This window comes from Pristis pectinata, chromosome 7 (genome assembly GCF_009764475.1).
Source record: "Pristis pectinata isolate sPriPec2 chromosome 7, sPriPec2.1.pri, whole genome shotgun sequence".
Lineage (NCBI taxonomy): Eukaryota > Metazoa > Chordata > Chondrichthyes > Rhinopristiformes > Pristidae > Pristis > Pristis pectinata.
The window spans coordinates 1,349,596-1,375,550 of NC_067411.1; the positions used below are offsets into that span (position 1 = coordinate 1,349,596).

The 25,955-nt window shown below is 49.7% G+C and overlaps 2 protein-coding genes across 2 annotated transcripts in view; both read right to left on the reverse strand.

Moving 5' to 3' along the window:
* Window positions 1-775: 775 nt before the first annotated feature.
* On the reverse strand, window positions 776-2,115 carry LOC127572472 (uncharacterized). The gene is made up of 2 exons (XM_052019794.1): window positions 1,995-2,115; window positions 776-1,332 (listed from the first exon to the last, which is right to left on the reverse strand). The coding sequence occupies exons 1-2, from the start codon at window positions 2,113-2,115 to the stop codon at window positions 776-778; spliced, it is 678 nt and encodes a 225-aa protein (XP_051875754.1).
* Window positions 2,116-2,265: 150 nt separating this feature from the next.
* Window positions 2,266-25,955, reverse strand: part of LOC127572661 (uncharacterized) — a 60,883-nt gene continuing 37,193 nt past the window's right edge. Inside the window, exons 8-10 of the mRNA XM_052020155.1 lie at window positions 17,627-17,668; window positions 14,573-14,599; window positions 2,266-2,763 (exon numbers count right to left, since the gene is read on the reverse strand). Coding sequence (XP_051876115.1) covers window positions 2,719-2,763; window positions 14,573-14,599; window positions 17,627-17,668 — 114 coding nt within the window. The 3' untranslated portion in view covers window positions 2,266-2,718. The remainder of the gene's footprint in view (window positions 2,764-14,572; window positions 14,600-17,626; window positions 17,669-25,955) is intronic.

Consider the following 25,955-nt stretch of genomic DNA (forward strand, 5'->3'; position numbering starts at 1 on the left):
TCGGAAGAAACCTATCGCTCTACTTTCCCATCCCCTGCCTGACCTCCCACCCGACCCCTGACCTCACCCACACTGACCCCTGACCCGAACCCTACACTCCCCCACACTGACTCCTCCCTCACCCACGCCGACCCCTGACCCTCCCACATCGACCTCATGAACTCACCCTCACCCAGCACCTCCCAGCTGAGAACTCCCATCCCTCACACTCTGACCTCCTACCCCAATCTCCTGAACTCTGACCCCCAAACTTTGACCTTGTAGCCGACAAATCGGCTCAGCCCACAACCGTGGGTGGGGGGGGGGGGTCAGTGGGCCCCTGGGCTTGTGCTGAGCTCCCCCTCCTCTGTCGACAGGGTGAGGAGGGGCCTGTTGCCCCCGGTCCCCGAACCCACCATCGGCGGCTTCAACCTGACGGGACTGAAGGTGAGTGACGGCTCAGGCTGAAGGGTCAGGGGTCAGTCTGTATCGGCCAATGGTGGTGCAGGGACCGGGCATTTGGCTCTGGGTGTGGAGGGAGGCTGGGGTTTGGGGGTGTGGTCTGGGGCGGGGCTGGGGGGTTGGTGGTGTGGTCTGGAGTGGGGCTGGGGGGTTGGTGGTGTGGTCTGGAGTGGGGCTGGGGGGTTGGTGGTGTGGTCTGGAGTGGGGCTGGGGGGTTGGTGGTGTGGTCTGGGGGTAGGTGGTGTGGTCTAGGGGCGGGGCTGGGGGGTTGGTGGTGTGGTCTGGGGGAGGGGCTGGGGGGTTGGTGGTGTGGTCTGGGGGTAGGTGGTGTGGTCTAGGGGCGGGGCTGGGGGGTTGGTGGTGTGGTCTGGGGGGTTGGTGGTGTGGTCTTGGGGCGGGGCTGGGGGGTTGGTGGTGTGGTCTGGGGGTTGGTGGTGTGGTCTTGGGCTGGGGCTGAGGTTTGGGAGTGAGACCTTGGTCCTGGGGGCAGGGCTGAGGTTCTGTGGGGCGGGATTGTGGTAGGGCCTTGGTTCTGGGGACGGGGCTGGGGCTTGGGTTCTGGGGGTGGAGTCAGGGTTCTGGGGGTGGGTCTGCGGTTCTGGAGCGGAGCTGCGGTTGTGAGAGCGGGGCCGGGGTGCTGGGCGCGGGGCCGGGGTGCTGGGGGCAGGGCTAGGGTACTGGGAGCGGGGCGGGGCCGTGGTCCTGAGGGCGGGGCTGGCTGCTCTGATTCCCCTCCTACGTTGCAGTTGGTTGGCACTGGCGCCTGGACCTTCCCACGTGTCCGCTGGTAGCCGGGAGCTGTGGGAGCTGGTGGACGAGGCGCGGCCACGGGAGGGCGGAGCCACTTGGGGGCGGGGCCACACACCCACTGCCCCCTGATTGGACTATGCCCTGGTGACTCCGTCCAATCAGCAGTGAGTGCTCATTCTGCTGGACGGTGACCAATATTCGGACCTTGGTCACTGGGTGGCGTGGCCGGAGACTGGACACTGAGGGCGGGATGTGTCCTGGGCCGACCCCAGGGCGGGGGTCCAGGGGCTGTGGCTGAATGGGAGCCCCAGCGGCTTCCTCCCTCAGCCCTGGTCACCGAGAGTGGGGAGTGGGACCCACTGTCACCCCCCTCCCCGTCAACCACTCCCCCGTTACCCCATCAACCCCTTCACCCCCTCCCCCCTCTCGTCTCCCCGTCACCCCCTTCCTCCTGTGAACGCCTCCCCCTTCAACCCCCCGTCACCCCCTCACCTCCACCCTCCATCCCCCCAGCCCAACTCCCCACCCCGTCACCCCACCACCACCCCCCACCTCCAGTCCTACCCATCCCCCCACCCCCACCCCCCTCATTCCCCCCCAATCCCCCTCACGTTAAACTCTCCACACTCCGGATTCCCTTTCAGAGAAGCCTCTTCAGCCCATCCACTCGATGCAATCCCATCCCCCCACTGATTCTCCCGGTTCCCCACATTACCCAGATTCCACCACACCCTCACACTGGGGAGGGACCCGGGGGGTGACAGGGAGAAGGTGCCCCCTCCACGTGGATGGGTCAGGATCACCGCTCGGACGCCGGGGGTATGAGGCAGCGGGACGAACTGCTTCACTCTGCTGCCTTCCAGCTGTTGTGTTCCTGCCTCGCAGTGCCTTCACTGCACTGGCAGCTTCCCTTCTCCCCGCCATCCCAGTCCCAAGCCTGTCCATACAGTCTGTCAGCCCCATGTCCTGGAGTCCTCCCACACCTTCACCTACATGGCAGTGGCCAGTGACCAGACACAGAAACACAAGCCATGAAGCAAAGCTTTATTGTCTGAAAGGCGCAGGTAGCTGCATTGCATTGCTGGCGCTTGCTGATTCTGTTTGCTGTTTGTGTCTCTCTCTCCCTCTGTGTCTCTCTCACTCTCTCCTCTGCCGGTCTGTGTCTCGATTCCTCCCAGTCTCTCTCCATACTACATCTGTGAACATTGTATGTGCTGCGTGTACAAGTTACATAACAACGTGTGATGTGAGCACAGACGTCTCCTGATAGTCTCCAATAAACAACGTTCCCTCTGAAGCTCCCGCGTCTCCTGGAGATCGTTGCAGGGAGAAGTCGGCAGCCCGACGAGACGAACTCATAGAGCACATCCAACTCTCATCATCCTTCAATCTGCCTCTTTCCCCGAGTCCCTATCTGCCTCCTACTGTCTCTGTCCGTCTGTCTCCCCCACCCCCACTCTGCAGGCAAGCACTTGCAGGAACTGTTCCATTGAACGTGCGTGCGATTCGCTGGCTGAGCTCCGGACGTCAGATGAAGTTGTTAGGGAGCATCAGGTGCAATTCTCCAGCATTCTGCAAAACAAGACAGTGGTGAAAACCGTACTGGGGAAGAGATCTCAGGCGCCTTTTCCATTGTTCCTTTTTGTTTTACAACACTGAACATAGGATTTCTTTATTAGTCACATGTACATCGAAACACACAGTGAAATGCATCTTTTGCGTAGAGTGTTCTGGGGGCAGCCCGCAGGTGTCACCACGCTTCCGGCGCCAACGCAGCATGCCCACAACTTCCTAACCTGTATGTCTTTTGGAATGTGGGAGGAAACGGGAGCACCCGGAGGAAACCCACGCAGACACGGGGAGAACGTACAAACTTACAGGCAGCGGCTGGAATTGAACCCGGGTTGCTGGCGCTGTAAAGCGTAATGCTGACCGCTACACTACCGTGCCTGCCCCCATAGAACATTACAGAATAGTACAGGCCCTTGGGCCCACAATGTTGTGCCGACATTTTATCCTGCTCTAAGATCTAGCTAACCCTTCCCTCCCACATAGCCCTCCATTTCTCTATCATTCATGTGGCTATCTAAGTCTTTTAAATGTCCCTAATGTATCTGCCCCCACAACCTCTGCCGGCAGGGCGTTCCATGCACCCACCACTGTCTGTGTAAAAAAAAACTTACCCCTGACATTCCCCTTATACTTTCCTCAAATCACCTTAAAATTATGTCCCCTCGTGTTAGCCATTGTCGCCCTGGGGAAAAGTCTCTGACTGTCCACTCGATCTATGCCTCTTATCATCTTGTACACCTCTATCAAGTCACCTCTCATCCTCCTCCTCTCCAAAGAGAAAAGCCCGAGCTCACTCAACCTATCCTCATAAGACATGCTCTCCAATCCAGGCAGCATCCTGGTAAATCTCCTCTGCACCCTCTCTAAAGCTTCCACACCCTTCCTGTAATGAGGCGACCAGAACTGAACACAATACTCCAAGTGTGGTCTAACCAGAGTTCTATAGAGCTGCAACATCACCTCGCAGATCTTGAACTCAATACCCCGACTGATGAAGGCCAACACACCATACACCTTCTTAGCAACCTTATCTACCTGCTTGGCAACATTGAGGGATCTATGGATGTGGATCCCAATATCCCTCTGTTCCTCTACACTGCTAAGAGTCCTGCCATTAACCTTGTATTCTGCCTTCAAATTTGATCTTCCAAAGTGTATCACTTCATACTTTTCCGGGTTGAACTCCCATAGCTCAGCCCAGCTCTGCATCCTATCAATGTCCTGTTGCAACCTACAGCAACCTTCTACACTATCTACAACACCACCAACCTTTGTATCATCAGCAAACTTACTAACCTACCCTTCCACATCCTCATCCAAGTCATTTATAAAAAATCACAAAGAGCAGGGGTCCCAAAACAAATCCCTGCAGAACATCACTGGTCACTGACCTCCAGTCAGAATAAGCTCCATCAACCACCACCCTCTGTCTTCGATGGGAGAGCCAATTCTGAATCCACACAGCCAAGTTTCCCTGGATCCCATGCCTCCTGACTTTCTGAATGAGCCTTCCATGAGGAACCTTATCAAATGCCTTTCTAAAATCCATGTACACCACATCCACTGCTCTACCTTGATCGATGTGCTTTGTCACATCCTCAAAGAATTCAGTCAGGATTGTGAGGCACGACCTGCTCCTCACAAAGCCATGCTGACTGTCCCTAATCAGCCTGTGCTTCTCCAAATGCCCATAAATCCTGTCTCTAAGAATCTTCTCCAGTAGTTTTCCCGCCACTGAAGTAAGACTCACTGGTCTGTAATTCCCAGGGTTATCCCTACTCCCTTTCTTGAACAAAGGAACAACATTTGCCACCCTCCAATCATCTGGCACTACTCCTGTGGCCAGTGAGGACGCAAAGATCATTGCCAAAGGTGCAGCAATCTCTTTCCTTGCTTCTTGTAATACCCTTGGATATGTCCTGTCTAGTCCCAGTGACTTATCTATCCTAATGTTTTTCAATAGTTCCAGCTCATCCTCTTTCTTCACATTGACATGCCCTAGCGTATCAGCCCGTTGTACACCATCCTCACAAACGTCAAGGTCTCTCTCTCTCTCTCTCTAGTGAACACTGAGGCAAAGTATTCATTAAGGACCTCCCCTACCTCTTCCGACTCCAGGCACATGTTTCCTCTTTTATCCCTGATCGGTCCTACCCTCACTCTAGTCATCCTCCTATTCTTCACATACGTGTAGAATGCCTTGGGGTTTTCCTTGATCCTACTCACCAAGGACTTCTCATGTCCCCTTCTAGCTCTCTTAAGTCCATTTTTAAGCTCCCTCCTGGCTACCTTGTAACTCTCCAGAGCCCTGTCTGATCCATGCTTTCGAAACCTCAGGTAAGCTTCTTTCTTCCTCTTGTCAAGATATTCTACACCTCGTGTCATCCACAGTTCCTTCACTCTGCCATCCTTCCCCTGCCTCAATGGGACAAACCTATCCAGAACCCCATGCAAGTACTCCCTAAACAACCTCCACATTTCTGCTGTGCACTTCCCCAAGAACATCTGTTCCCAATTTACTCTCCCAAGTTCCTGCCTAATAGCATCATAATTCCCCCTCCCCCAGTTAAATACTTTCCCATATCATCTGCTCCTATCCCTCTCCAAGGTTGTGGTAAAGGTCAAGGAGTTATGGTCACTATCTCCAAAATGTTCTCCCACCGAGAGATCTGAACCCTGATCAGGCTCAGTGTTTTGGACTGTATTTAAAACATCTCTCGTTATCCAAGGTTCCTGAACCTTGTCTTCCACACGGAAACATGTTGGTCCTGAATTCTAACCAGCTGCTCTTTAAACGACTCCCACAATCAGATGTGGACTGGCCCATTAACAGCCGCTCCCGGTCTACTCTCCCCAGCTCCTGCCTAACACTGTTGTAATCAGCCTTCCCCCACTTCAGCACTTTCCCCTCCGAGGTCTGTAACTGTTTCCAAAATATTCTCCCACTGAAACCCCAATCACCTGGCCAATACAAGGTCCAGTGTGGCCTCTCCTCTCGTTGGACTATCTACCTACTGTGTCAAGAAACCCTCCCGGATGCACCTCACAAACTCTGCCCCATCTAAGCCTCTGGCACTAGGGGAGTACTGGGGAAGTTAAAGTCACCCACTACAACAACACTCCCATCTGTTCCTCTGGCTGCCGCTGGCTATTGGGAAGTCTATCATATAACCCCATCGCAGTGATTGCACCTAAAGCCATACAGCCACCCATGGAAACAGGCCCTTCGGCCCAACTGGTCCATGCTGACCAAGATTCCCATCCAAGATAGTCCCATTTGCCCACGTTTGGCCCACATCCCTCTCAGCCTTTCCTATCCGTGTACCTGTCCAAGTACCCTTTAAATGTTGTTAACGTACCTGCTTCAACCACTTCCTCTGGCAGCTGGCAATGTCCTTGCAAATTGTTTCTGCACCTTTTCCATTTTAATAAGATTTTTCCTGGAGCAGGGTGACCAAAACTATTGTTCGGCCACTTACTCAGCTGATCAAGATCCCCCTGTAATTTTTGATAACCTTCTTCACTGTCCACTATACCACCTATATTAATGTCATCTGTAAACTGACTAACCATGCCCTGTACATTCTTATACAAATCGTTGATATAGATGACAAACAACAGAGGGCCCAGCACTGACCCCTGAGGCGCACCACTGGTCACGGGCCACCAGTCCGAGAAACAACCTTCCACGATCACCCTCCGCTTTCTACCATCAAGCCTACTGTGTATCCAATTAGCCGGCTCTCCCTGGATCCCATGCGATCTAACCTTCCACAGCAGCCTCCCATGTGGAACCTTAACAAAGGCCTTACTGAAGTCCATATAGACCATGTCTACCGCCACGCCTTCATCAACTGCCTTGGTCACCTCATCAGAAAACTCAATCTTGTTCATAAGACATGACCTCCTCACACAAAGCTGTGCTGACTATCCCTAACCAACCCGTCTTTGCAGATTCTTATCCCTCAGAATCCTGTCCAGGAACTTACCTACCACAGATGTTGGACTTACTGGTCTATAGTTCCAAGGTTTATGTTTGCTGCCCTTCTTAAATAAAGGTCAACATTTGTAGACTCATAGAGTCATACGGCACGGAAACAGGCCCTTCGGCCCAACTAGTCCATGCCGACCAAGATTCCCACCTAAACTAGTCCCATTTGCCCACGTTTGCCTCATATCCCTCTAAACCTTTTCTATCCATGTACAAAGTGCCTTTTAAATGTTGTTAATGTACCTGCCTCACCCACTTCCTCTGGCAGCTCCTTCCATATACTGATCACCCTCTGGGTGAAAATGTTGCCCCTCAGGTTCCTATTAAATCTCTCCTCATTCACTTTAAACCTCTGCTCTCTAGTTCTTGATTCCCCAACCCTGGGGAGAAAGGCTGTGCACATTGACCCTATCTATGCCCCACATGATTTTATACACCTCTATAAGATCATCCCTCATTCTCCTACGCTCCAATGAAAAAAGTCCCAACCTGCTCAACCTCCTCTCTATAACTCAGTCCCTCAAGTCCTGGCAACATCCTTGTAACTTCACCACCCTCCAGTCTTCTGGCACCTCAGCGGTGGCTAACAATGATGCAAATATCTCAGCCAGGACTCCCACAATTTCTTCTCCAGCCTCCCACTGTGTTCTCAGATATACCTGGTCAGGCGACTTGTCTACCTTCATACATTTTAGGACATCCAGCACCCCTTCTACTGTAACCCAAGACATCCCCATTAACTCTCCCCTGTTCTGAAGTCTTCATGTCTTTCTCCGTGGTAAAAACAGAGGAGAAATATTCATTGAAGACCTCGCCCACCTCCTGCGGCTCCACACAAAGGTGTCCCCTTTGGTCTGTGAGGGTCCCCGTTCTCTCTCTAGTTACTCTTTTTCCATTAATATACCTGAAAAATCTCTGGATTCTTCTCAATCTTCTCTGCCAAAGATATCTCATGTCCACTTTTTGCTCTCCTGATTCCCTTCGTGAGTACAATCCTGCATCCCCTATACTCTTCCAGGGATTCTCTTGATCCCAGTGCCTGTACCTGACCCGTGCCTCCTATTTCCTGACCAGAGCCTCAATATCCCTCGTCATCCAGGGTTCCTACTCCTACCAGCCTTGCCCTTCACTCTAACAAGGAACATGCAGACCTTGAGCTCTCACTATCTCACCTTTAAAAGCCTCCCACTTGCATGTGGTCCCTTTTCCTGCAAACAATCTCCTCCAATCAACCTTTGCAAGTTCCTGTTTCACACTGTCAAAACTTGCCTTGCCCCAATTTAGAACGTGAACTTGTCGACCAATTCTGTCCCTTTCCATAACTATGGTCAGTGGTCTCTAACCTTTCTCATTCCTGAGCTCTACCCACATTGCCTCAGTGGATGAGCCCCCCAGTTTGTCGTCTCTGAGCTGTGGCTTTTGCTCTGACCAGCAGCATTCCACCAGCAATTCTACATTCCTCTCTATTGTGTCTGAAACGTTGGAACCCTAAGCCTGGAACATTGAACTGCCAGTCCTGACCTCTCTTGACCAGGTGACACCTGACCTGGAGGGGTGACCAACATCCTGGCAGGCAGATTTGCTGGTGCTGGTTTAAGCTACATTGGCGGGGTTGGGATCCTAAGCAGTAGGGAGGCAATGAGAGGCTGGAAAGTGATGCAGAAGTCAGTGTCAGCAAGTTGAATAAATATGACAGGCAGGAGAGTGGCCGGGAGTGAGGAAAGTCAATTGGATTAAATTACATTTATTTCAATGCCAGAAGCCTGACAGGTAAGGTGGATGTACTCAGAGCATGGACTGGGATATTATAGCCATTACAGAAACATGGCTGAGGGAGGGACCGGACTGGCTGTTCCGGGGTACAGCTGCTTTGGGCAGGAGAGAGGTGGGGGAAAGAGGAGCCAAGTTGCATTTGTGATCGAGGAGAATGTCACGGCTGTGTTCCGACATGAAATTACTGAGGGACTGACCAGTGAGATGAGATTTCTGGGGCCTTGACCAGTATCTTTGTGTCCTCTCCAGCCACAGGTGAGGTCCCGGAGGACTGGTGAGTAGCTAATGTTCTGTTATTCAAGAAGGGAAACAGGGATAATTCTGGTAACCATAGACCAGCGAGTCTCACGTCAGTGGTGGGAAAGTTACTGGACAGCATTCTTAGGGATAGGATTTGTGAGCATTTGGAAAACCATGGTCTAATTAGGGACAGTCAGCGTGGCTTTGTGCAGGGCAAGTCGTACCTTACTGACTTGATTGAGTTTTTTGACGAGGTGACGAAGGTGATTGATGAAGGGAGAGCTGCGGATGTTGTCTACGTGGATCTTAGTAAGGTGTTTGACAAGGTTCCTCATGGGATGCTTATCCAGAAAATTACGATGCATGAGATCCACGGTGAATTGGCCGTTTGGATTCAGAACTGGCTTGCCCACAGAAGAGGTTAGTGGTTGATGGGTCTTATTCCAGCTGGAGGTCTGTGAGTAGTAGTGTTCCGCAGGGATCTGTACTGGGACCTCTGCTGTTTGTGCTGTATATAAATGACCTGGATAAAAATGGTAATGGGTGGGTTGGTCAGTTTGCAGATGATACGAAGATTGATGGTGCTGTGGACAGTGCAGAAGACTGGCAGGGGATACAGCGGGATATGGATCAGTTGCAGATCTGGGCAGAGATGGCAGCTGGGGTTCAACTCAGCCAAACGTGAAGTGGGAGATCAAATGTAAAGAGACAGTACGCTGTTAGTGGCAGGACCCTTAACAGTGTTGATGAGCAGAGGGATCTTGGGGTCCAAGTCCATAGCTCCCTGAAAGTGGCTACACAGGTTGGTAGGGCAGTAAAAAAGGTATATGGCGTGTTTGACTTCATTAGTCGAGGCATTAGTTTAAGAGTCAGGAAGTTCTGTTGCAACTTTATAAAACTCTAGTTAGGCAGCATCTGGAGTATTGCATACAGTTCTGGTCGCCCCATTACAGGAAGGATGTGGAGGCTTTGGAGAGGGTGCAGAAGAGGTTCACCAGGATGCTGCCTGGATTAGAGGGCATGTGCTATGAGGAGAGGTCGGACAAACTTGGGTTGTTCTCTCTGGAGCGGCGGAGGCTGAGGGGAGACCTGATAGACGTTTATAAGATTATGAGAGGCAGAGATAGAGTAGGCAGCTGGTATCGTTTCCCCAGGCTTGAAATGTCTAATACCAGAGGGCATGCACTTAAGGTGATTGGGGGTAAGTTCAAACGAGATGTGCAGGGCAAGTTTTTTTACACAGAGAGTGGTGGGTGCCTGGAATGTGCTGCCTAGGGTGGGGGTGATAGATGCAAATATGATAGGGGTGTTGAAGAAGCTCTTAGATAGGCACACAGACGTGTGGGAAATGGTGGGATATGGACATTATGTGGGCAGAAGGGACTAGTTTAGTTGGGAATTTTATTACGAATGTAATTGGTTAGGCACGACATTGTGGGCTGAAGGGCCTGTTCCTGTGCTGTACTGTTCCATGTTCTGTGAGGCTTTATGGGTGGAGCTGAGAAATAAGAAGGGAACAAATGTGCAGGGAGATTGTGCAGAGTTGTAAGAATAACGTGTTTGTCAGAGCAGTGGATTTTAACCGTCCTAACTTAGAGTGGGACTGACATACTGTTAAGGTCTTAGATGGGGTGGGATTCGTTAAGAGCATTCGGGAAAGTTTCCTTAGGCAATGGAGAGGGCCCTATGAGGGAGAGGGCAAAGCTCGACCTATTCTTGGGTAATAGGGCAGGGCAGGTGACTGAGGTGTCAGTGGGGGAGCACTTTGGGACTGGTGACCATAGTTCTGTTAGTTTTAAACAAGTTGTGGAAAGGGACAGATCTGGTCCACAGGTTAAAGTTCTAAATTGGGGCAAGGTGAATTTTGACGGTATTAGACAGAAACTTGCAGAAGTTGATTGGATTAGTTTGTTTGCAGGCAAAGGGACCTCTGGCAAGTGGGAGGATTTCAAGGTGAGGTAGTGAGAGCTCAGGGTCTGCATCTTCCTGTTAGAGTGAAGGGCAAGGCTGGTAGGATAGAGAACACTGGATGACGAGGGATACTGGCCCTCTCTAGGAACAAGAAGGAGGTGTGGGTCAGATACAGTCACTGGGATCAAGTGAATCCCTGGAGGAGTGCAGGGATGCAGGAGTGTACTTATGAAGGGAATCAGGAAGGCAAAAAGGGGGCATGAGATCGCTTGGGCAGAGAAGATTAAGGAGCATCTAAAGAAATTTTATGTTAAGGGAAAAGGAGTAACTAACGAGAGAGAGAGAGACAGAGAGAGAGAACAGGGCACCTCAAAGACCAAAGGGGACATCTCTGTGTGGAGCCACAGGAGATGGGAGAGGTCCCTAATGAATATTTCTCATCTGTGTTTACTGTGGAGAAAGACATGAAGACTTCAGAACTAGGAAAGTAAATGGGGATGTCTTGGGAACTGTCCACATTACAGTAGAGGGGGTACTGGACATGTTAAAATGTATGAAGGTGGTCAGATCTTCAGGGCCTGACCAGGTATATCCAAGAACGCTCTGGGAGGCTGGAGAAGAAATGACAAGATCATATCTTCTGAACTTTATCAAGTTTTTTGATGATGTGACCAAGAAGGTTGATGAGGGCAGGGCAGTAGATGTGGTCTATATGGACTTCAGTAAGGCCTTTGATAAGGTTCCACATGGTGGGCTGCTCTGGAAGGTTAGATCGCATGGGATCCAGGGAGAGCTGACTAATTGGATACACAGTGGGCTCGATGGTAGAAAGCGGAGGGTGATGGTGGAAAGTTGTTTCTCGGACTGGTGGCCCGTGACCAGTGGTGTGCCTTGGGGTCAGTGCTGGGCCCTCTGTTGTTTGTCATCTATATCAATGATTCAGATAAGAATGTACAAGGCCTGGTTCGTAGGTTTGCAGATGACACTAAAATAGAAGGTACAGTGGACAGTGAAGAAGGTTATCAAAAATTACAGGGGGATCTTGATCAGCTGAGTAAGTGGCCGAGGAATGGAGTTTAATTTGGATAAGTGCGAGGTGTTAAGATAAAATTTCTTTATTAGTCACATGTACATCAAAACACACAGTGAAATGCACCTTCACATAGAGTGTTCTGGGGGCAGCCTGCAAGTGTCGCCACGCTTCTGGCACCAACATAGCATGTCCACAACTTCCTAACCCGTACGTCTTTGGAATGTGGGAGGAAACGGGAGCACCCGGAGGAAACCCACGCAGACACGGGGAGAACGTATGAACTCCTTACAGACAGCAGCTGGAATTGAACCCCTGTCGCTGGCACTGTAATAGCGTTACACTAACCGCTACACTACCGGGCCTGTGGTACGGTGTCCAGGTAGGAATTTCACAGTGAACGGTAGGGCCCTGGGGAGTGCTGTAGAACAGAGGGACCTAGGAGTACAAGTACATGGTTCCCTGAAAGTGGCATCACAGGTAGACGGGGCGGTGAAGAAGGCTTGTAGTATGCTGGCCTTCATCAGTCAGGGCACTGAGTACAGAAGTTGGGATGTTATGTTGCAGTTGTACAGGATGCTGGTGAGGCCACACCTGGAGCACTGTGGACAGTTTAAGTCATCCTGCTGCAGGGAAGGTGCTATTAAATTTGAAAAAGTGCAGGAAAGATTTACAAGACTTGAGGGACTGAATTATAGGGAGAGGTTGGACAGGGTAGGGCTTTTTACTTTGGAGTGTAGGAGACTGAGAGGTGACTTTATAGGGGTGTATAAAGTCATGAGGGGCGTAGATAGAGTGAATGCACTCAGTCTGTTTCGCAGGGTTGGGGAATCAAGAACTAGAGGGCACAGGTTTAAGGTGAGGGGGGAGATTCAATAAGAAATTGAGCGGCAACTTTTTATACAGAGAGGTTGGTATCTATGTGGAACGAGCTGCCAGAAGGAGTGGCTGAGGCAGGTACAATAACAACTTTTGTACGGTTGTATAGGTACATGGATTGGAAAGGTTTAGAAGGGCATGAGCCAAACACGTGCAAATAGGACTATCTTGCATGGGCACTAGGTCAGCATGGACTAGTTGGGCTGAGGGGCCTTTTTCCATGCTGTATGACTCTAAGTCTCTGTTATGGCCACAACATCATAGTTCCATGCAATAACCCAGGCTCTAAGTTCATCTGCCCTACCCATAATGCTCCTTGCATTGAAACAAACACATCAGCCCATTAGCCCCACCGTGTTCATCTGTGTGGTCCTTCCTCTCAGCTTACTTGACTTAGCCTCGACCTTCCCCTCAATCCCTCCACCTGCTGACCTGATGTGGTCTACATGGACTTCAGGAAGGCCTTTGACAAGGTCCCACATGGGAAACTGGTCCAAGAGCGGAGGGTCCTTGGGATCCAGGGCAAATTGCCACATTGGATCTAAAATTGTCTTGTTACCAGGAGGCAGAGGATGATGGTGGAGGGTTATTTTATGATTGTGACCAGTGGTACCCCACAGGGACTGGTGCTGGGACCCTTACAGCTGCTTATGTACATTCATGGATTGGATATGAATGTAGGAGGTGTGACTAGTAAGTTTGCAGGTGACACAAAAATTGGCAGTGTTGTTGGTAGTGAGGACAGTCGTGGGCAAGGGGAACACACTGATCGGTGGGTAAGTCGGACAGATCAAGGGCAGATGAAATTTAATCCTGATAAGTGTGAGGTGATTCCCCCTGGGAGGAGTAACAAGAGTCGTAAATACACCAGGAATGATCGTGCCCGAGGGAGCACTGAGAAACAGAGGGACTTCAGTGTACCATCCGTGGATCCCTGGAGGTAAAGACATATGGGATATCGGCCTTAATTATCTGGGTCTAGAATATTTCAAGGCAGGAAAGTGATGGAAGAAATTTCTCAAACACTGTGTGCAGCTCTGACCACCGCACTGTACATAGGAAGGAAGTGATTGCACTGGCCAGGAAGGTGTCTGGATGCAACGTTTCAGATGAGGAGAAGCTGGGTCTGTTTTTCCTGGAGCGGAGGAGACAGAGGAAATACCTGACAGAGGTGTACAAATCATGGGAGGCAAATATAGGGAAGGTAGTAGGAAACCTCTCCCCATGGTAGAGGTGCCTAAGGCTAGAGGGGATTGGTTTAGGGTGAGGATGACCCTTTCCCACTGAAAGGGGGCTTGTGATCTGCAATGCACTGCCCGAGGCAGAGACTGTCACATCTGGATGAGCTCCTGAATCACTGAGGCCCAGTAGCTATGGCCCGGTAGCTGGGTTTGTTGCGGGTGGGTTTGTTGCGGGTGGGTTTGTTGCGGGTGGGTTTGTTGCGGGTGGGTTTGTTGCGGGTGGGTTTGGTGCGGGTGGGTTTGGTGTGGCTGGGTTTGGTGCGAGTGGGTTTGGTGCGGGTGGGTTTGGTGCGGGTGGGTTTGGTGCGGGTGGGTTTGGTGCGGGTGGGTTTGGTGTAGCTGGGTTTGGTGCGGGTGGGTTTGGTGCGGGTGGGTTTGGTGTAGGTGGGTACTGGATGCTTGGAACAGACGTGGTGGGCTGGACGTTCTGTGCCGTATACTCTCTCCATTCTCCTCCCCGCCTCAGTCCCTCTCTGCCACTCTTTCTGCTCCTCTCTATCCATTTCCCCCTCTCTCTCCTCCTCCCTCCCTGCCTATCTCTCTATCTCCCTCACATCTCCCCCAATCCATCTTTCTCTGACTCGTTCCCTCCCTCCTCACCGTACCTTTCCACTTCTGTTTCCCCTTGTGCTTTGTCTTCCCGTCTCCACCCCTTTGTCTTGTCACCTTCTCACTACTGTCCCCACCACCGCTTAGTCCGGATTCTTTCCCTGTGGATTGAGGAGTTCAGGACCAGATACTCACAGGGCTGGTGCACATCCTGATGGAATTCTGTGAACAAAGAGGAAAGTGAAGGTTACCAGGAGTGGTCTGACCCAGGACCAGGAGATTGGGTAAAGCCCCTTTGGAATCGAGGAGAGGTGATAAACTACAGAAACTTGGAGAGGGTGCCAACCTGTCTTGGGGGAACAAGCCCCACATCCCCCTCATCCCTGGAATTCCTGATTGGATTTGAGAATGCGTGATGAATGAAGGTCATTCGGCCCATCATTCTGTTCCAGCTCAATGGTGGAGCTCCCGTACTCCGGGAGGGGGTAGAGGGGTGGGACCCGGAGTAGCAGATTGGCTGATGAGAAATTGGGATAGTACTGTAGCCAATGAGAGCAAGTTTAGTCATCAGGATAGACAGGAGCACAGTGAAGGGAAAGGAAAGTCCATCGGTTTAAACTGCATTTATTTCAATGCAAGAGGCTTAACAGGTAAGGTGGATAAACTCAGGGCATAGATTTGCTCTGGGGACTGGGATATCAAAGCTAATACAGAAACATAGCTGAGGGAAGGGCAGGGCTGGCAGCTCAATGTTCCAGGATACAGAAGTTATAGGTGTGACAGAGGTACAGGTAAGAGAGGAGGGGGAGTTGCCTTCTTGATGAAAGAGGAGATAACAACGATCCTCAGAGAGGATATTTTTGGGGATCATCCAGTGAGGCCATATGAGTAGAACTTAGAAACACGAAGGAGGTGGTCATTCTGATGGGATTGTATTATAGGCCTCCCCAATAGTCAGTGGGAATTGGAGGAGCAGGTATGCAGAGAGAATGCAGCTAGCTGTAAACATAATGGGGTAGTATTAGTGGGAGATTTTAACTTACCTGATATTGACTGGGCCAACCATAGTGTAAAAGGCTTGGAGGAGGTGGAATTTGTGAAATGTGTCCAAGAAAGTGTCCTTTATCAATATATAGCAGGAGCTACTAGAGAGGGTGCAACACTGGACCTCCTCCTGGGGAATTAGGGCAGGTGGCAGAAGTGTCTGTCAGTGAGCAGTTTGGGTCCATGATTCTATTAGTGTTAAAATAGTTATGGAGAAGGATATGACTGTTTCGCAGGTTAGGGTCCTGAGCTGGGGCAGAGCAAATTTTGGAGCCATTAGGTGGGATTTTGTAGAGGTTAATTGACTTAGATTGTTTGCAGAGAAAGGAGCGTCTGCCAAGTGGGAGGCCTTTAAAAGTGTGATGTCAAGAGTTCAGGGCCTGCATATTCCTGAAGGGCAAGGCTGGCAGGTTTTGGAAATCCTAATTGATGAGAGATATTGAGACTCTGGTTAAGGAAAAGAGGGAGGTATACACTGCACAGAGGCGATTTGGAATCTAGTGAATCTCTTGATGACTACAGAAAGCGTAGGAGTGCACCTAAGAGAGAAGTTAAGGCAAAAAAAGGGGATATGAAAGAATCTGGCAGGCAAGGTGAAGCAAAATCCCAAGAGATTCTGTAGGTATATCAAGAGTAAAAGGCTGGCGAAGGAGAGAATAGGTCCTCTTAAAGATCAGCATGTCCATCTGTGTGTGGAACCAATGGAAATGGGTGAGATTTTTAAGGAATATTTCTCTTCAGTCTTTACTGTGGAGAAAACAATGGAATCTAAGGAAATGGAGGAAATGAGTGGTTTTGTCTCGGACCATATACAAATTAGCAGGGAGGAGGTACTGGAGGCCTTAAAGTGCATTAAGGTGGATAAATCCCCAGGGCCTGACCTGGTGCATTCTCAGACATTGCGGGAGGCTGGAGAAGAAATTGCAGAGGACCTTGTAGAGATTTTTGTTTCATCTCTGGCCACAGATGAGGTTCCGGAGGACTGGAGAGTGGCTAATGTGGTACTGTTGGTTAAAAAGGGGAGCAAAAACCAGCCAGGAAACTACAGGCTGGTGAGTCTGACATCGGGGGTGGGTAAACTGCAGGAGGGGATTCTGATGGACAGGACCTACCAACATTTGGAGAGACAGGGTCTGATTCGGGACAGTAAACACAGTTTTGTGCATGGGAATTGTGTCTGATAAATCTCTTGGAGTTCTTTGAGGATGTAACCAAGGGCAGTGGATGTTGTCTACATGGACTTCAGCAAGGCCTTTGACAAGGTCCCTCATGGCAGGCCGGTCTGGAAGGTTGGATCGCATGGGATCCAGGGGGAGATAGTGGATTGGATTCATCATTGGCTCAGGGGTAGGAAGCAGAGGGTGAGGGTCGAGGGTTGTTTCTCGGACTGGAGGCCTGTGTCCAGTGGTGTGCCACAGGGGTCAGTGCTGGGTCCTGTGTTGTTTGTAATTTGTATAAACAATTTGGATGTGAATGTACAAGGCACGGTTGGTAAGTTTGTGAATTATACTAAATAGGTGGTGTAGACAGTGTAGAAGGTCATGAAAAAATTACAGGGGGATCTTGAGGATTGGGCTGAGGATTGGCAAATGGCTTTCAATCCAGATTAGTGTGAGGTTTTGCATTTTGGGAGATCAAACCAGGGTAGGACATGCTGTGAATGGTAGAGTCCTTGGGTGTGTTATGGAACAGTGAGACCGAGGAGTACAAATGCACTGAAAGTGGTATCACAGGTAGCAGGGTGGTGAGGAAGGTGTTTGGCATGCTGGCCTCATCAGTCAGGGCACTGAGTATAGGTGGAAAATAAATAAAGGATTGGTTAGTGAACATGGATTTATGAAAAAGATATCATGTTGACAAATCTGCTGGAATTTTTAAAGGAATGTGGCTCAGGGTGAACCAGTTGATGTGATATATTTGGACCAGGTGGATTGCTGGGATGGCAGGTTTGTCCTGTGAGGGGAGATTAAGCAGACTGTCAAGAAGAATGTGATGTGATCTCATTGAGACATACAGAGTCATTATGGCCTTGTCAGGGTTTATCTTGTATATAGGATTGAGCCAAAATAAAATTCCTCCTCCCTACAGGTAGTGATTCTTTGGAGGGGTGTGGGAACTTAGTCACGGAGTGTACTCATGACAGAGGCCACTAGATTTCTGGATGTTAAGGGATCCATGGGCTATGGGCTAGTTGTTGATACTCACATACGTCATATTGCTTTGATTATGTAAGCAACGTTTGATGTCCTGCAAACAAAGAGAAAGACCAGTGGTTACCAAGTGTGGACTGACCCAGGTTATGATCTCACAAGCAGGATAGGAAGGAAGGAAGGATCGATAAAGGCCCTTCAGGAAGGAGGGGAGAGGATAATGAACCAGGGAGAGGAAGTGCTCCCAGTATCACAGGACGAGGGAGGGGCTGGAAATCTGAAATAAAAACAGAAAATGCTGGTAAGACTCAGCAGGTCAGGCAGCCTCTGTGGAGAGAAACTGACTTTCAGGTTTGGGACCCTCATCAAAACTGGGAAAAGGAGGCACGAACCATAGAACCATAGAACAATACAGCACAATACAGGCCCTTCGGCCCACCATGTTGTGCCACCCTTTAAACCACACCGAAGACTATCTAACCCCTTCCTCCTACATATCCCTCTAACTTATCCTCCATATGTCTATTCAACAATCTCTTGAACTTGACCAACGTATCAGCCTCCACCACCACCCCAGGCAGCGCATTCCATGCACCAACCACTCTCTGAGTGAAAAACCTCCCTCTGACATCTCCCTTGAACTTCCCGCCCATAACTTTAAAGCCATGTCCTCTTGTATTGAGCATTGGTGCCCTGGGAAAGAGGCGCTGGCTGTCCACTCTATCTATTCCTCTCAATATCTTGTACACCTCTATCATGTCTCCCCTCATCCTCCTCCTCTCCAATGAGTAAAGCCCAAGCTCCTTTAGTCTCTCCTCATAATCCATACTCTCCAATCCAGGCAGCACCCTGGTAAATCTCCTCTGCACCCTTTCCAATGCCTCCACATCCTTCCTATATTGAGGCGACCAGAACTGGACACAGTACTCTAAGTGTGGTCTAACCAGAGTTTTGTAAAGCCGCATCATTACTTTGCCGCTCTTAAACTCGATCCCACGACTTATGAAAGCTAACATCCCATAAGCTTTCTTAACTACCCTATCCACCTGTGAGGCAACTTTCAGTGATCTGTGGATATGAACCCCCAGATCCCTCTGGTCCTCCACACTGCCCAGAATCCTGCCATTAACTTTATACTCTGCCTTGGAGTTTGTCCTTCCAAAGTGCACCACCTCACACTTCTCTGGATTGAACTCCATCTGCCACTTGTCAGCCCAGCTTTGCATCCTATCAATATCCCTCTGCAAGCTTCGACAGCCCTCCACACTATCCACAACACCACTGATCTTTGTGTCATCTGCAAACTTGCTAACCCACCCTTCTACCCCCTCATCTAAGTCATTAATAAATATCGAGTTACTTAAGTTACGAGATGTAACAAGTTGCAGAGAAGGTGGCGGGAAGGTGACCAGGACAAGGAGAATATCTCTGATAAGGCAAGACCAAGTTAAATGGGTAAAGGCAGGATTTATCTCTCTCTGATGAAAAACACGATGATGTTGGAGGAACTCAGAACACCCGCGCTCCGTCCGTAACCGCGACCTGCATCTCCCCCTTGCCGGTCACTTCAACTCCCCCTCCCACACTATCACTGAGATGTCAGTCCTCGGCCTCCTCCACTGCTGGGAGAATTCCAAGTGCAAACTGGAAGAACAGCTCCTCATTTTCCGTCTTGGAACCTTGCAGCTTAATGGCATGAACATTGAATTCTCCCACTTTAAGTAATTCCCCCGCCCCTTCCCCACACCACCCCCCACCCCACCACGCTTCTCTTCTTCACATTCCTAGCCTCTTCTCCCCACCTTAGCCCTCTCTCTCCTTACCTTTGACCCATCCCCCTCCTCCCCCACACCTGCCCATCGCTATCTCTTACCTGCATCTACCTATCACCACCCTGTGCCCACCCCACCTCCCCTCTTTTGTCCACCTATCACTGCTCTGCTTTTCCCTCCTATATATCGGGCTTCCCCTTTTCCTATCTTCAGCCCTGAAGAAGGGTCCTGACCCGAAACGTTGACCGCCTGCTTTTCTCCACGGATGCTGCCTGGCCTGCTGAGTTCCTCCAGCATCACTGTGTTTTTCATCCAGATTCCAGCGTCTACAGTCCTTGGTTTCTCCTTGATCTTTCTCTGTCTGTGTTATGCATTGCCAATAGCCGAGCTGTAGAACATGTCCAGCAGGTCAGGCTGTACTCCTGCAGAGAGACCTATGCCCTCTAGTTTTATGTGCCTCTATTACGGGAACATCACGGAAATCAGCCTCCCCTCCATGGACTCTGTCTATACCTCTCGCTGCCTCGGTAAAGCAGCCAACATAATCAAAGACCCCACCCACCCCGGACATTCTCTCTCCTCCCCCCTCCCATCAGGCAGAAGACACAAAAGCCTGAAAACACCTACCACCAGGCTCAAGGACAGCCTCTATCCCGCTGTTATAAGACTATTAAACAGTCCCCTAGTACAATGAGATGGACTCTTGACCTCACAATTTACCTTGTTATGACCTTGCACCTTATTGTCTACCTGCACTGCACTTTCTGTAGCTGTGACACTTTACTCTGCATTCTGTTATTGTTTTACCCTGTACTACCTCAATGTACTGTGTAATGAATTGATCTGTATGAACAGTATCCAAGACAAGTTTTTCACTGTACCTCGGTACAAGTGGCAATAATAAACCAATTCCACAACTGAGCCAAGATCCCAGCTAGATGATTTACTGGAGAACTGATCTGGCAGACTGCAGCGGGCCAGGTGGAAGGTGTGCTGCTGTTACCTTGGGCCACACTTTGACAGTGCAAGAGGCCAAAGAGAGTTATGTCAGGGGAAGGGGAATTAAAGTGGCGGGCAACAAGAAGCACAGGGTCACTCCTGCGGATTGAATACAGATGCTCCGTAAAGCGATCGCCAAATCTGGATTTGGTTTCACTGTTGTAGAGGCCACACTGTGAACACTGAACACAGTGCACTCGAGTGGAAGTAGTGCAGCTGAATCACTGCTTCACCCGGAAGGATTGTTTGCATGGAGACACAAGGGAGGCTGGAATCTGGACCAACAAACTATCTGCTGGAGGAGCTCACAGGGTTGAGCAGCAGCTGTAGGGAGAGAGGAACTGTAAATGTTTCGGGTCGAAACCCTGCATCAGGACCATTCAGGGATGGTTTGCGTCCCTGGATGATGGGAGGCTAGAGGTGAAAGGACCTCAAAGGGTGAAAGTCCCAGATAACAAATACAGAGAACCCCGGATGTTGAGGGATATTGAGGGTTGGGTGAAGAGAAACATGTGGCAGATATAGAGAACTAATGATGGGGGAAGGTCAGTCAAGAGTACAGCTAGTGTCGGGAGACACTTAAAAAGTAAGTTAGGAAGGCAAATAAGGATCATGAAATCTCACTGCAGACAGGATTAAGGTAAATCAGTAATGCAAGAAGATGCATTTCACTGTGTGTATCGAGGTACATGTGACTGATAAATAAATGTCTAGTAAACCTCCTCTGCACCCTCTCTAAAGCACCCTCGACATCCTTCCTGTAGTGAGGTGACCAGAATTGCATGCAATACTTTCAATGCAGCCTAACCAGAGTTCTATAGAGATGCATCACAACTTCTTGACTCCTATACTCAATACCCTGATTAATAAATGCAAGCATTCCATAAGCCTTCTTAACCACCCTGTCTACCTGTGTAGCCACTTTCAATGAGTCATGGACATGCACCCCAAGGTCTCTCTGCTCTTCAACACTGTTAAGGGTCTTGCCCTTTAGAGTGTACTGCCTCTTGACATTAGTCCTACCAAGGTGCAACACCTCACATTTACCCAGGTTAAACTCCATCTGCCATTTCTCTGCCCACATCTGCAGCTGATCTATATCACGCTGCATCTATCGCCAGTCTTCTACATGATTCACAACTCCACCAATCTTGGTATCGTCTGCAAACTTACTAACCCACCCATCAACATACTCATCCAGGTCATTTATGTACATCACAAACAGCAGAGGTCCCAGTACAGATCCCTGCGGAACACCACTACTCACAGGCCTCCAGCCTGAATAACTCCCTTCAACCACCACCCTTTGTCTTCTGTGGGCAAGCCGGTTCTGGATCCACACAGCCAATTCTCCACTGACCCCATGCATCCGAACTTTCTTGATTAACCGATTATGTTGGACCTTGTCAAATGCCTTCCTGAAGTGCATATAGATGACATCCACAGCTCTACCTTCATCAATCTCTCTCGTCACCTTGTCAAAAAACTCAACCAGGTTAGCAAGACACGACTTGCCCCGCACAAAGCCATGCTGGCTTTCCCTAATCAAACCATTGATTCCAGATGCTCGTATATCCTGTCTCTAAGAGTTTTCTCCAGCAATTTCCCTACAACTGACGTGAGACTCACCGGTCTATAGTTCCCTGGATTTTCCCTTGTTCCTTTCTTAAATAGAGGAACAACATCAGCCACTCACCAGTCAATCTGGGACCTCACCCGTGGTCAAAGAGGACACAAAGATACTGGTCAAGGCCCCAGCAATTTCCTCTCTTGCCTCTCTTAGTTACCTGGGGTATATCGGGCCCAGGGGACGTATCCACCTTAATACTGTTTAGGAGACCTAACACTACCTCCTCTTTGACCTCTAAATGCCCTAACATGTTTACACCCTCAGTTCCAATTTCTGCGTCCTGCATGTCCCTTTCCTGGGTAAATACTGAAGAGAAATACTCATTCAGAACCTCACCCACATCCTCTGCATCCAAACATAGATTCCCTTCTTTATTCTTAAGTGGTCATACCCTTTCCCTCGTTATCCTCTTATTCCTGACGTAGGTATAGAATGCCTTTGGATTCTCCTTAATCCTACTTGCTAAGGACTTTTCATGACCCCTCCTGGCTTTCCTAATTCCTTTCTTGAGTTGCTTCATTGTTAGCCACTGGTGCAGGTCCTGAAGACTGGCTCATGTCCTTAATGTCTTTCTGTTGTTTAAGAAGGGTCGCAAGGACAAGCCAGGGAACGACAGGCTGGGCAGCCTGATGTCAGTGGTGGGGAAGCTACTAGAGGGAATTCTGAGGGACAGGATCTACCAGAAGAGTCTGATGAGGGGGAGTCAACATGGCTTTGTACCTGGAAAGTTGTGCTTGATGAACCTTTTAGAGTTTTTTGGAGAGGTAACCAAAAAGGGTAGATGAGGGTCGGGCAGTGGATGTTGTCTATTTGGACTTTAGCAAGGCCTTCGACACGGTCCCACATGGTAGGCTGGTCTGGAAGTTTAGGTCCCATAGAATCTGGGGAGAGCTAGTTAGGTGGATACAAAATTGGTTCGGAGGTAGGAAGCAGAGGGTGGTGGTTGAAGGTTGTTTCTCGGTATGGAGGCCGGTGCCCAGTGGTGTGCTGCAGGGGTCGGTGTTGGGACCCGTGTTATTCCTTATTTATATAAATAATTTAGATGCAGTTGCACAAAGCTTGATCAGTAAGTTTGTGGATGACATGAAATTAGGAGGTGTTGTTGATAGTGAAGAAGGTTTTCGTAGATTACAGGGGGGTGTTGATCAGTTTGGCAAGTGGGTGGAGGAGTGGCAGATGGATTTCAATACAAGTAAGGGTGAGGTGATGCATTTTGGAAAGTCAGCCCAGCGTAGGACTTGTACTGTGAATGGTAGGGCACTAGGGAGTGTAATGGAACAGAGGGGCCGAGGAGTACACGTGCATAGGTTTGTTGAAGGTAGTGTCACAGGTAGAAAGGGTGGTGAAAAAGCTGTTTAGCACGCTGGCCTTCATCAGTCAGGGAATCGAATACAGGAGTTGGGACATTATGTTGCAGTTGTACAAGTCATTGGTGAGGCCGCACTTGGAGTACTGTGTACAGTTTTGGTCGCCCTGTTATAGGAAAGACGTGGTTAAACTGGAAAGGGTGCAGAGAAGATTTATGAGGATGTTGCCAGGACTCGAGGACCTGAGTTATAGGGAGAGGTTGGCCGGGCGAGGTCTTTATTCCATGGAACGTAGGAGAATGAGGGGGGATCTTATAGAGGTTTATAAAATTACGAGAGGTGTAGATAAGCTGGACAGTAACAGTCTTTTCCCCAGGGTAGGGTGGAGTCCAAAACTAGGGGGCATAGAGTTAGGGTGAGAGGGGAAAGATTTAAAAGGGACCTGAGGGGCAACTTTTTCACGCAGAGGGTGGTGAGTGTGTGGAACGAGCTGCCAGAGGAAGTGGGTGAGGCAGGTACAACAGTGTCATTTAAGGAGCACTTGGATAGGTACATGGAGGGGCGGGGCTTGGAGGGACATGGGCCGAACGCAGGATATTGGGACCAGCTGGGTGGGCACCGTGGTCGGCGTGGACTGGTTGGGCCAAAGAGCCTGTATCCGTGTGGTATCGCTCTATGACTAAGTGGGGGAAGGGTAACTACAACAGGTAGAGGCTGGGGAGAGTCGTTTGGAAGTGGCTGTTTTTGGCCAGGTCACCATCTGAAATGTAGGGTCGTTTAAAGGCAGCTGGTCAGAATTCAGGACCAACGTGTTCCCGTGAGTAAGAAAGACAAGGAAGGCAAGGTTTGGGAACCTTGGATGCCCAGAGATGTTGCAAAGATTAGTTAAAACGAAAAAGGAAGCACATGTGAGGTTCAGGAAGCTGAAATTAGACAGGGCCCTTGAGGAATATAATGGAAGCAGGAACGGGTGATCAGTCGGGCTGAGGGACAATGATACGTCCTTGGCGAGTAGGATTAAAGAGAATCTAAATCCCAAGGGATTTTATACATACATTAAAGACAAGAGAACAAGAGGGTTACTAGGGAGAGGGCAGGACAACAAATACTTTGCAAGGAGAAGGACGTGGAGGACAGTGAGATCAGGGAGGGGTCTGCTGATACTCTGGGCCATGTTGGTATCAAGGAGGAGGAGGTGCTGGGTCTCTTGAAGGAACATGTCCCCAGGGCCTGATGGGATCTATCCCAGGTTAGTGAGAGAGGCGAGAGAGGAGATTGATGAGGCCCTGAGTCCTCTTCAGCCACAGGTGAGGTCCCAGAGGACTGGGGAATAGCCAATGTTTAAGAAGACAATAGAGACAAACTTGGAAATTATAGGCTGGTGAGCCTTACATCGATTGTAGGGAATTATTGGAGAAGATGCTTAAGAATAGGATCTACTCACATTTGGAAAAGTATAGACCTACTAGGGATAGTCAGCATGGCTCTGTGTGGGAGAGGTCACATGTTACAAACAATGAAGTTTTTTGAGGTGATGAAGCTGACTGATGTGGTGAGGACAGTGGATGTTGTACACACGGACTTCAGTAAAGCTTTCAACAAGGTCCCTCATGGTGGGCCGACCCAGACAATAAAGGCACACGGGATGCATGGAGTCTCGGTAGATTATATTCAAAATTGGCTTGGCCATAGAAGGCAGAGGGGATTGGTGGGGGTGGGTGTTCTGGCTGGAGGACTGTGACCGGTGGTGCTCCGCAGGGATCCGTGCTGGGACCTCTGGTGTTTACGATGTGTATAAATGATTTAAACAGAAATGTAGGTTGGCTGATTAGCAAGTTTTCAGATGAGACAAAAGTTGGCAGAGTGGTGGACAGTGAAGAAGGTTGTCACTGGGTGCAGCGGGATATAGATCAGTTACAGATGTGGGCAGGGAATTGGCAGATGGAATTTAATCCAGACAAGTGTGAGGTGTTGCACTTTGGGAGGTCAAATGCGACAAGTTGTACAGGAAATATCAGGACCCTCAGGAGCACTGATGTACAGGGGGATCCTGGAGCGCAAGTCCACAGCTCCCTGAAAGTGGCCACACAAGTACACAAGCTGGGAAAGAAGGTATACAGCATGCTTGCCTTCATTGGTTGGGGGGTTGAGTATTGAAGTCGGGATGTGTCATGTTGCAGCTGTATAAAACAAATTTGATTGAGTTTCTTTGAAGAGGTAACAAAGAAGATTGATGAGGCAGGGCAGTAAACGTTGTCTACATGGACCTTAGCAAGGCCTTTGACAAAGTCCCACATGATAGGCTAGATCCCATGGGATCCAGCGGCAGCTGGCCAATTGGATACAAAATTGTCATGTTGGAAGGGAGTCAGTGGAGGGGGGTTATTCAGATTGTAGGCCAGCACCAGTCGTGTGCCATGGAGATCGGTGCTGGGCCCACTGTTGTTTGTCATCGAAATGAATGATTTTGATAACAACATTATGAACATGGTCAGTAAGTTTACAGATGGCGGTGGTGTGCTGGGCAGTGGATTACAACAGGGCCTAGCTGAACTGGGCAAGTGGGCCAAGGAATGGCAGATAGAATTTAACTTGGACACGTGTGAAGTGATGCAGGACTTACACAGTAAATTGCAGGGCCCTGGGGAGAGCTGCAGAACAGAAAGACCCAGAGGT

Bases quoted from the DNA above. Each gene is read 5' to 3' on its own strand.
- LOC127572472 (XM_052019794.1), bottom strand. From the start codon at position 2,115: ATGGCGGGGAGAAGGGAAGCTGCCAGTGCAGTGAAGGCACTGCGAGGC. The intron at 1,333-1,994 runs GTGATCCTGACC...CGGAGTCACCAG, and splicing joins ATACCCCCGGCGTCCGAGCG to GGCATAGTCCAATCAGGGGG.